Genomic DNA, 12066 nt, shown 5'->3' with positions numbered 1-12066 from the left:
TAAGGCCCCCGTCAAGAGCGTGGGGCCCCCATTCAAAAAGAAAGCATCCAAGATCCAATGTCGGAGGCCCCGAATGATCGAGTGTGCCCGAGCAGGTTAACAAATAGGGCTCCCAACAAGAGCGTAGGGCCTTCCATTCGAAAGGCAAGCGCCAAAGACCTCGTGTAAATGGCCCCAGAATGAAGGAATGTGCCCGAGCGGCTTATCAGAAGGGGCCCGACGAGAGCGTAAAGTCCTCCATTGAAATAAGAAGTAGCCAAAGCCCAGTACGGAGGGCCCCCGAAAGATGGAGTATACCCGAGAAGATTACCACCCAAGACCCAATGCAGAGGGCCCCCGAATGATCGAGTGTGCCCGAGCGGGTCAATAAATAGGGCCCCCCGCAAAAGCGTAGGGCCCCCATGCAGAAAAGAAGTAACCGAGACCCAGTGTGGAAGGTCCCCGAACGATTGGGTGTGCCTAAGCAGGCATCAGATGGGCCCCCGACAAGGCTGTTGGGCCCTAACCAGGTGAAAGAGACTGACCAATGTAGATGGTCCATAAGCGTATTGCGAGTATGTCGGTAGGTTGACCGAGACCCACGTAAATGGCCCCTGAGCAACCGAGCATACCCCGGCAGGTTAAGATATGAGACCCTGGCTTTAGCTAGCGGAGTCTTTCTGGCGAATGGAAAGAATCTGTGGAAGGGGCCGTGTTATTAGTGGTGTAATTTACAGGAAAGGCCCCAACAACAGTGCGGGGCCCTCCGAGCAAACTGCAGATGAAGGGCAACGTGGAATACCCCTTAGCGATTGAAACGATCCTTCAAGTAGGCGTATAGGTCCCCCGAAAAGGGCATGGGGCCCCTAGACAGTGAAAGGGGTATTAAAAGCTCTAGTTCACATCTTTTCCAATCAGTGAATAGTTTTTTCTTACTTCCCATAGGCCCTTCACTTTCGCTAAAACTGTTCTTGGTCTCCTGAAAGTACAGAGATACCCAATTTTGCTGCGTTTTGTGTTAAAAAAAATGCACCTGTTCGGTTGGTCATGGGCCCCCTCGAAGTCAATGGGCCCCTTCGGGGCCCAAGGGAGGGCATGGCCCCGTGCCCCCCCCCCCCCCTTTGGATCCGCCCTGGTCTGAATTACGTAAGCTTTTCAGTGCATTAGCGAGGAACATTAGTCAAATAGATAAGACAGTGGTACTAGCCTTATTCCTCGGAGAAAGACCAGGAGAATGGAGATATAGTTGGATTGATATCTCGACAACATGCCTTATCGAAAGAATGACAGAAGGTAGCGCTTCTGCTATTGTTTCGATAAAGGCATGTTGCCGAAATATCAACCCAACTATATCTCCATTCTTCTGGTTTTTCTCCGAGGAATAAGTCTAACACTACTGTCTTATCTATGGCAAGGAAGTCTGCGTTAACTTTTACAATGTAATATGACCGTAGGCCTGCTGCTGCTACGATGTGTATTCTCCCAAAAATAATTGCGGTTGCTGCTGTATTTTTTAGGCATATTAGAGTATGATATCTATTTATGTTGTGATATCCTATTTATCAACATAGAAGGAATGCTTAAGAAGGACTTGCTGCCACTCGACTTCCTACAAACTGATGCCATGTAGCAACTACATAGTTCTGCATTCCAATGTATTTCCTAGAAACGACGTGCCCCTATAGGTTTGCGTCCTTGTGACGGTGGAGAGCTGTTCCGATTTGTATACTGGTAACCGATCCTGCACTTTGGTTGCCGGCTCCGCCGCCTATTCCTATTAATTACATCGTGATATCAGAATGTAAAGACCATGTCCCAACAGGCCGCTGGACGAGAACAACAATAGACCAATTTGCATCTGCGAATGAAGTCGTCGTGTGCCTGGGGTGTTGGTTTTGCCTTACTTTATGCGGGACGTCGGATTAGATTGAGTCAGGAATGAGCTGTCCACATCCCTGCGTTGTATCCAAGTAGATGCGCCTGCCCACGTGTGTGCTGAGCGTGCCGCTGGCATCGGTGAGCCTCCAACTACTCTGCACTTACAGGTGTGGATTGACGCTGCCACCCAAGTGTTCTTCTCGTACGGACTGGCCCTGGGCTCTCTCATAGCGTTGGGCAGCTACAACAAATTCAACAACAACGTGCACAAGTGGGTCAGCCGTCGGGCTCCGTCAGCTAACTTGCTAGCTGCCTGTTAGGTATTATCTGTTTGTTGATCACCTACTTTACTACCCCCATGGGATCACGAATGTGATGGACGCAAGTAAACCGCAAGCGCAGGCACTGACATTGTGGTGAAGCGTGAAGCTATTGTTCAAGTTACATGACGGGGATTAGCCATCTGAATTTTGTACCAATACTTTTTCAGTTTTTCCAACACACACTGATGATTTCGTTGTCCGTTTATGCAATTAGGAAAAAAGCGATATCGATTGTGAGGTTTGCCCAACTGCCAAACCGTGAATAGAACAAATCGATTCTGTCCATCCACCTATCTAAAACAGTCTAATTGCGCCCTACCTTGGCTGCATTATCATGAATATCCTCTCATTGTTGTCATGGGCGCCTGCAATGTTACCCTACAATGTTCCAGGGACGCCATGATCATTTGCACTATCAATTCCTGCACATCGATGTTCGCCGGCTTTGTCATCTTCTCGGTGATCGGCTACATGGCCACGCTGCAGGGAAAGCCGGTGGAGGAAGTGGCGGCGGCAGGTGGGCACTGTGCGACAGGGTCGTTCTCAATGGCTGCCACTTTGACCTCTACGGCACCGCTGCGCACTGCTGGAGCTGTTGAGAATACACCGCGATAAATATGCACTTCGGGAATAATGCAACGCTTAGGGATTCTTGTTTGACCTTTCTGTGGTTTATTTCAACCTTGTTTTAACCCCTAGAGGTTAACGTGGTCTGCCTGACGATCCGTCAGCGTATGATTATGCCGTCACAGTGCATACTTCGGCTTTGTTCGGTGACGTCAGTGGGTCGGTCTGATGCCCGCGGCAGGCCCTGGTCTGCTGTTCCTGGTGTATCCGTCAGCCCTCCTGCAGCTGCCGATCAGCCCGCTGTGGTCGGCGCTGTTCTTCCTCATGGTTCTCATGCTCGGCCTCGACTCTCAAGTGAGTAACTTTGCAGCCACCAACCAGGTGGATTTTTGGTAACCTTTTTACGTGAAGACCAGGCTGCGCCAGGGAATTTAACCGGCCAAAAAGTGGGTTGTGTGATGCATTAAGTTTGGCTTGCATAATATGCAAACCGTTCAAAGCGCGTTTACCTGTTGGGATGCTTAAGGTGATTAAAATGTTCGGGTGTCTGTAAATTGTGGTATCATTGAATGCTATTTGAACTATTCTTGCCGGTGGCCTATTATTCTTGCCGATGTTTTGCTCCCCTTCCTCCCTCTTGTCACCTTTAATCTTTCTCATTTCTCTCCGTCTCTCTCTCTCTCTCTCTCTCTCTCTCTCTCTCTCTCTCTCTCTCTCTCTCTCTCTTCTCTCTCTCTCTCTCTCTCTCTCTCTCTCTCTCTCTCTCTCTCTCTCTCTCTCTCTCTCTCTCTCTCTCTCTCTCTCTCTCTCTCTCTCTCTCTCTCTCTCCCTCTCTCTCTCTCTCTCTCTCTCTCTCTCTCTCTCTCTCTCTCTCTCTCTCTCTCTCTCTCTCTGTCTCTCTGTCCGTCTTTCTCTGTCTCTGGCTGTCTCTCTCTCTCCCTCTCTCTCTCTCTCCCTCCTTCTCCCTCTCTCTCCGCCCTCTCTCTCTCTCTCTGTCTCTCTCCTTCCTTCTTTCTTCTGTTCCGTTTTCTTTATCTGCTCCCTATTTATGTTTCTCTAATATTCTGTCTCCTTACAGCTTCGTTTTCCCCTGATTCGAGACCTATTGCGCACTTTTCGTGCTCTGCAATGTCGGCTTTGGCAGTGGCATGCTTTGGCGTCCGATGACCATGCACTTGGCCACAGTTCTGCACGATGGAAGGGCTCATCACCGCGGTGGTGGACGAGTTTCCGCGCGTGCTGCGGCGTCCCGGCAGAAGGGAAATATTCATCGCAGTCTACTGTGTTGTGTCGTTTCTGGTCGGCATAAGCATGGTCACGGAGGTACGTCAGCTCTATGAAATTTTCACGTAGACCAATTCACGCGCCTGGATGATCTCACTGCCTGTGTATGATCGTGTGTGGGCAGCACGGCAGCCTATGGGATGATGTAGCGTAGGGTGAGGCCTTGGGCCGATCATGAGTTCCAGTAATAAACATAGGGTTGTGACCCTTCGTCAACCGGGTCACGCACCCCGGCGACCTGTTGGTGAACTCCGATGTCCACCGTAATGGCACCCCGGCGGTGCGACCTGTATAGCTTTAGCCAGGTCGTTTTGAGGTATCTCCCTCACGCATAGAATACAGCTGTGGCGTGTGCGTACCACGGGCTCGATAGGCAGCTGCTCGTGCTGCTTTGTAACACTTCACACACGTAGGTCTTGTTTTGAACATATTCATAAGCATGTCCACATTCTGTGGTTGCCGCCAGTGAAGATGTCCTGTCTTTGCGATCCGCGTCAGGTGCTAACGCTGGTCCGCCGACAGGGTGGCATGTACCTCCTGGTGATCTTCGAGGACTACGCCGCCTCCGGCATGGCGTTGCTGACTCTCATCTTCTTCGAGTGTATCGCCATCGGCTGGGGATTCGGCGTCAACCGCTACTTCGAGGCGATCAAGGAAATGGTCGGCTACTACCCTTTCATCTGGTTCAAGCTCTGCTGGACGGTGATCTGTCCGGCTGTCACCATGGTGAGACGGCGGTGTCGCCATGGTGGCCGAGGCGCTATCATGCCGACCTTCTGGAAATCTGCCGGGCGATGGCCTACTCTGCACTGTTGCAGGTGTCTCACTTTGTAGGGTTCCGTGCTCTACAAGGTCTGAATGTTCCACACACACCATCGGTCATCCTGGATAGCTCAACCCGTGGCATTATCGAGGCTCACACAGGTGATATTGTCGGACCCTTGTTACTGTACCGCACTCCTACTGCACGGGTGTTTTGAGGCATACGGTCAAAATTGTCGACTGGGTTTGTTGCAAAGTTGCAAATGTGAGCCTGGCATGCAGGCGTTTTTTCTGCCTGAACTATTTCTCTTAAGCTGCTAATCCTTTATCCAGACATGAAAACACAATTTTGTGAAAAGAGTGCTCCATTGCCTGAGGACACTGGCATGAGGTTACTTCAAGAATGACTCTAATTTCTAACAAATGCTTTCTCCCTTCAATTTCTAAAAGATGTTCTCGATTTCATTTCATCGAAGTCATTGGCTACCTTGTATACTGTGAAACACCTGAGCATGCGTTGTCTAGATCTACTGCGCCAACTGTGGCGCAACAGCGATTCTAATCACGCTTGTTCCACCGCTATCGAAGGCGCCATCTTTCTGCGCCCGTTACACCACTAAGAAGCCAACGGCTTTAAGGCAAACGCTGCACCAATATCGAATAAGAAGTCACCTAACGGCTTATTTCCTATTTCGCAGAGCGTGCTGATATTCAACGTAATAAACTTTACCCCCGTCAAGTACGTGAACTACGAGTACCCGTGGTGGGCGCACATGATCGGCATCATGTTGGGCCTCTCCTCCATGCTCTGCCCGCCCGCCTACTTCCTCTACTCCTTCGCGAACGCGACCGGCACCGTCAGAGAGGTAACGACGATGGAGAGCGGTGCCTCGGCTGTTGGTCAGCGATGACAGCGGTCTGGAGACTGCGGCGCGTATCACTAATGCTTCTTCACTTATGCTTCTTCACTAATGCTTCTTCACTAATGCTTCTTCACTAATGCTTCTTTACTAATGCTTCTTCACTAATGCTTCCTCACTAATGCTTCTTCACTAATGCTTCTTCACTAATGCTTCTTCACTAATGCTTCTTCACTAATGCATGGTTGGTTTGCGGTTTGTGGCCCACTGATGCGTGTTCCTCGCTCAGCAGAGCGTCTCACTTGCGCAACAATGCGTTACTTGCTCGTGACAGCACGCAGACGCCTTTCCTGCATTTGCTTATGTGTTGAGTGCTGGCTACCGTCAGTTTGTTTATGCTTATGGAGCAAATCAGACACGGAAACAACTTGAGAGTCGAATTACCCGATGTCGATTGTGACGAAATCGCAGGAGCTTCCGGGTGGAAAACAAGTTGTTCTTTTTTTGCAGCGCCTTAAGAAGATATGTCGTCCGGAGACCGGGAAGATAACAAACAAGAATTTGGGGACATTTGACTCCATGCTCTAGAAGTGAGCTGGTTCCAGTTCAAACTGAACTTGCGTGACATTGCGTGCCGTGGCATTTGTCGCCACAACTGCGGCAAACTGTCAGTGGCCTGCTAGTGCTCGCTGCACGAGCTCCGGCGTCCGCTCATGCTGAGTTTGGTGCCGGGAGGATTTACCTGCGACTCTGTCTTGAGCGTCTCTACACAGTCTTCCAGCATGTGATGAACGTGGATTGTGCACTTTTTGCAATCTTGTTATGAGTCGTGCTTTCCTTTCCACATCTTTTCCGTGAGGTATGGATCTCTCGCGGGACTTCTAATACTGCTCTATGCGGCTCTCTTACGAGCTATCGATGCTGTAACTCTAATGAAAAAGCAGGCCGCTCGTCTTATCTCGCCACTTTGTCTTCCAGATGAGTCTCACCTGTCGTCTTCCATTTTCCAGCGCTCATTGCTGCTGTCTGCTTGTGTCGCGCGTAGATGTCGCAGTTGTCATGTACTTGCAGAGGACTCTTCCAGTCGTTCGTATGCATTTGCGGACCGTTAAGAAAGCTGTGTCTGGTGGATGACTATTAGAGCGCTCGAGCTGCAACTGAGGCACATGATTGGTGAGGAGGTTGTACAGTTAAGTGTCACACACCATATGAATAGAATCGCGACGACCGGCAAGTCTTGAACGCACCCGACCGCTGGGCCTGACTTGTTAACGTTTGGGCCTTTGGCCGACCTGTGTACATTGATATGTGTGTTTGCAAGTGGGCATTGTTGCAAACCGCTTGCCTTTAAAGGCTACGAGCGACGTTGCACAAAGTGACATTACACGAATATTGCATATCGTAGGTAGTGTTGCATCGTTTGTAATGTAAACATGCTTGGCGCGGAGCTTTGTAGGTTATTGAATTTTAGCTTTATTTAGCTGCTCTGTCCCGTCTGCCGGAATATGTGCTCCTGGGCCGTGTCGCATTTTTCAGCCTCAAACTGGACACGCCGAGGTGCGCCGATAATGCTCATCGTATCATTCAGCCTTGTGTGCGTTTTGCTCTCTTCGTTTTGCCATGGCTGACTCGGGTTTCACCTTCATTCATTTTACATTTAGTGGTCGGTAAAGTATTTTTCGCTCCCTGCCTTTGCATTTATAGCAGTAAGCTTGAGTGTTCTGTGTGCTTAAATCCGGCACCATCCGGAAGGTTCCGCCGCCCGCGACCATCCGAGAAGTTAAAAGTCATTCCCACCTGATATACGTAAGCTGATAACCCTGGTCAAATTCACACATGAATCCAAAAACTGACTTCTAGCACATGACCAACGACATCGTGGGCGACGCAAAATGATCTAAAAGCCACCAGCATCTTTGAAGGCTTCAGGTCCTACAAGCACTTGCTACACTGGCCGCACAATTTGACAATCTGAACCAAACGCATGAGCATATTCCGTGATTCAAAATCACATCATGTTTGCAAGGGCCAGGGTGAGGTTAGCTCTAGTCATGCTAGGTTAAACTCCGGCCACTCGTTCGAGCATCGTTGTCCGCCCCCATGGCTCATACATAAGTTGGTGGTTTGGAATAGAATCAGCTGTACTAACTTACCTTATCACCAATGGCTGAACACATGCTGTTCAACACTTGCAAGTCGAAATCCCATCGCCTTTCACGGTTTTACTTACATTAAACCGCAAATGGTCGAACCATTCGATAACACGCATCGAGGCAAGTAGAAGCAACAAAGAAAACTGCGAATTACTGCACGTGGAGGCAGAAATCACCGTGCTTGCTTAATAGATGATGTCTGAACTCGATCAACTAAGCTGAGACCAACTTTTGGCACTCCGGAATCTATCAGATTGCTCTTCAGTTAGGAGCTATAAATTTGGTATGTTTACTTGGCACGTTGCTGGAGTTACTCCCGAAGCGTTGGGGGGCATTTTTCTCAGACGGCCGCGGTTTGGCCTTCGTCGGACGCGTTTGCCCTACCTTCGTGGAAGAAAGTTTTTAGAGATTCCCTGATATCCTGAGAACGAAACGCGCTAGAACCTCGCCGACAAGGGATTGGAAAAATCATATATAACTGCGTTGCATGGACATCATTACTGATCAGAACAACTGCAATTAAGGCGCTAGACACGTAGAACCAGGAAAAAGCTCTTAACTAAGGCTCATTCCGTTTCTGCGGGGCTATGCGGACCGTCAGCATGACAAATGAATTCAGTTGAACAATCGACCCAACCTGACCTTTGGGTAACCTGACTATGGGACCGTACATTCAACAGATAGACACGATGCGAGACATTTCAAGACATGAAACCATTTTACAACACATGTGCCACAACAGACGTCCGATGCAAAGTGCCCCAACGACAAATTCAGTTCTTATGATCTCGATAAAGAGGTAGTTATCCTTGACCTTCAATTACCAAGTACCCTCTTACAGCATAACAATAAATATTCACAACTGGGCTTCTGAGAATTTCAGCATCTTGCGTTAAGATATTTTTTCCCTTTTTCTTAAGTTCTTTTTTACGTTAATCTATTTTTCCGGAAGCTCTGTGAGGGCACATCTGACGCTTCCCCGCCCGGTGAACGGGAAGCAGGAAATGCCGGCGCATCAAACTTCCAGTGAAAGCTAGTATCCATGGGTAAAACTTTCCATACACTTTGATCCCTGCGATTTGCTCCAGATGCTTTTTTAGAACTCTTACATAGCGCCCATGGATGATGTGTGAATGTCATCGTCTGTCGATCCCAGGCTGCTCCCCTCCCTCTCCTGACGCAGTCTAACAAATTCAGCCTCTGGCTTTGCCCGTATAAACATTAGATATGAATGCATTTATCCAGATACGGTAAGATTGCGACCTACCATAGCCGCAGGCACTAACAGAAACGTGCTGCTGCCGTCTATGTATCGCACACGACCTATGTGTGACAGCCAACAGTGGCAGTCATGTGTCTACAGTGATGTATTTGTAGCAATATATGGTGTGCTGGTCTAGTCTCCGATCGGACCGAAGAATAGCGGCCGGGATCCTCACCACTTCCTATCACCCGGGATGCTCGCCGTTTCCCCCATCGCCCGAGATCTTCACAGTTCCCCCTACGCCCGGGATGCTCACCGTTCCCCATCGCCTGGGATCCTCACTGTTCCCCCATCGCCCGAGATCTTCACAGTTTCCCCCTACGCCGGGGATGCTCACCGTTCCCCATCGCCCGGGATCTTCACAGTTCTCCCTACGCCCGGGATGCTCACTGTTCCCCATCGCCTGGGATCCTCACCGTTCCCCCATCGCCCGGGATCTTCACAGTTCCCCTTACGCCCGGGATCCTCACCGTTCCCTCATCACCTGGAATCCTCGCCGTTCTCTCATCGTCTGGAATCTTCACCGTTCTCCATTACCCGAAACCCTCACCGTTCCCCCATCGCCAGGGATCCTCACCGTTCTCTCCTCGCCTGGGATCCTCACCGTTCCCCCATCGCCCGGGATCCTCACCGTTCCCCATCACCCGAGACCCTCACCGTTCCCCATTGCCCGAGATCCTCAGTTCCCCATCGCCCGGGGTCCTCACTGTTCCCCCCATTGCCCAGGATTCTCACCGTTCTGATGTAGTGCTCACACGTTGAACCAGCTGTTGTACTGAGCTTGTAATGGTGTCTGCATGATGGGCTCGCTGAGGAAGGAGCCGCTGTGCCCATCCTAGCAAGACGCTTCCTCCAGGGAAGACGTTGTCTGTTGTCTCGAGAGATCAAATATACTTTCACTTCTGGTGGTTTCCCTTGTCACCATTCCATCGTATGACAGGTTACGTTGTATATGCTGTCCGAAGCATTACCTTGGTTGGACGTGTCAGCTTTCCCTGAGACAATAAAGTTGTACAAACCTGCATCAGGTCTTTTTTCAAGTCGGGAAGAAGTAATCTAGGAAAAGAGAGTACGCAAACTCAGGAATCGGAGGAGCGATTGTGAGTAACACAAGTCTGTTGTTTACATGTGCGGTGACCATTAGTTGCTGTCAAAAGCATCATCCTGCACGGCGACAGCCCATGGCAGACCGTTCCATGAATTGCCCTTCCGCCGCGGCCTGCCGATCCGTTCAGCGGACGAGGATACACGAGCGCATTTGTTCGGATCCCGAGCTCATCTGCCTACGCCTCATCCCTCTGCGAACCCTGCGTCCGACGCGAAGGGAGGTCAGACCGCTCAGACCGATCGCAGGCCCATGGGCAGTCAGACCCTTCCGCCTCATGCAGTCCATTCCAGTCGGGATTGAGCAGGACCTGCGAGCGCCTGAGGTCCTGGCCGTCTCGGCCAGGTTCTCAGCCAGCGCCTGCTCCGCTTGGTTGGCACTCCGGGCGTGCCGCCGTGGTCTCGGAAATATCATATCACATCATATTTATTTTGCCTACTGTCGCTTTATGGCACAGCAATGTCATATTTCCTTCTTTTGTCGACAGGTGACATAGTCAACCTGGCATTCCACCACTGATCACGTGATGGGCGCAATAAAACATGGTTACTATGAATTACCTAGAGCGCCTGGCGGCCGTGTCCGGCCTGGGCGCGACCGCGCCCCGGGGCTCGCCGACGGACCGAGCGCGGGCGCGGCGGGCGGCGCCGCGGCTGGAGACGTGGCGGCCGGCTCGGCTCGGCTCGGCCGGGCTCGGCCAGGGCCGCCGCGCCCGCGGGACAGGCGGGCTCTGCCGCCACCGGCTGGCGGCGTCGACGAGGGCTTCATGTCCAAGGGAAGGAGCTTATTTTAAAATGTTTCGGTGGTTGAGAGAGGCGGTGCGGTGACGCCGCGGCGGCCCGCCGGCACCGCCTCAGGTGCGACGGCTGGCGGCTGGCGGGTATCATCTCGCCTGGCCCGCAGCGATATCTGTCGGTACTGGCCGGCCGGCTGATGTAATGAGGCGGTGCGCGCCCGTCAGTGAGATCAAACCTCCCTGGGGAAGACTTGTCTGTTCTCTGTTGTCTGAACTCGGCTGGCGACTGAGGCTTGCGTACGCTCAGGGGCGGATCAAGAGGGGAATGGGGCATGGGGCCATGCCCGCCCCCCTTGGGCCCTGAGGTGTACATAGGCTTCAAAAGAGGTCCATAGCCGGCCGAAACAAGCACAGTTTTTAACACAGAACGTAACAAAATTTGACGTCTTTAAGGCTTCCAGATGAACAAGAACAGTCGCAAGCGAAAGTAAGGGGTCCACGATCAGACAAATATAACCATTCGCTAATCGAGAGGGTGTTGATTGAGAGACTCTAAGGCACATTACGTTGTCCAGAGCCCCTACGCTGTAACTGGGGTCCCATATGTTCAATTGCTATAATCAGAATCCCATACTGCCATTTTTGCATTTTCCACATTTTCTCCCAAAAACGCATCCCAAAATGACTAGCATCCACCATGTTCTGAAAAATGATCAAATTCCATGTATGTGCTTGCATAGCACGCCAAGCTTTCTAGAGTTGTCAACAATAAGATGGGCTTAGACAAAATAAACCCAAAATTTCAAGGTCGGAATGAAATTATTTGGGGGGGGGGGAGCCATTAACTCTAGGGGGTTTACGGAGTAAGAGATCACGTCCAGTTTTCTAGCATGATGGCAGTGTTGATGTGTAGAGATGCGATTACCGTAGCGTCTGCAACTTCCAATCACTCCAATATGGTGTCTCGTCAGTTTTGGTCAGTGCGTCAATGCATTTGTCTGGTTCGCACAGAGCACCGAACAATATTGCGTATATATATATATATATATATATATATATATATATATATATATACATACATACATACATACATATATATATATACATATATATATATATATATATGTATATATACTTCCTGACGACAGATAGACG

General features: G+C 50.4%; 1 protein-coding gene across 1 annotated transcript in view; it reads left to right on the top strand.

The window, feature by feature from the left end:
• Positions 1 to 10094, top strand: part of LOC119091422 (sodium- and chloride-dependent GABA transporter 1-like) — a 61428-nt gene extending 51334 nt beyond the window's left edge. The window contains 7 exon segments of the mRNA XM_037214206.1: positions 2025 to 2128; positions 2573 to 2697; positions 2989 to 3101; positions 3933 to 4070; positions 4554 to 4757; positions 5492 to 5659; positions 6164 to 10094. Of these exon segments, the coding sequence (XP_037070101.1) occupies positions 2025 to 2128; positions 2573 to 2697; positions 2989 to 3101; positions 3933 to 4070; positions 4554 to 4757; positions 5492 to 5659; positions 6164 to 6241 (930 nt within the window). The 3' untranslated portion in view covers positions 6242 to 10094.
• Positions 10095 to 12066: the final 1972 nt, after the last annotated feature.

This window comes from Pollicipes pollicipes, unplaced genomic scaffold (assembly GCF_011947565.3).
Source record: "Pollicipes pollicipes isolate AB1234 unplaced genomic scaffold, Ppol_2.1 Scaffold_3447;HRSCAF=4054_pilon_pilon_pilon, whole genome shotgun sequence".
Lineage (NCBI taxonomy): Eukaryota > Metazoa > Arthropoda > Thecostraca > Pollicipedomorpha > Pollicipedidae > Pollicipes > Pollicipes pollicipes.
The sequence above is the reverse complement of the archived record's forward strand: the minus strand, read 5'-3'. Positions and strand labels throughout refer to the sequence as shown.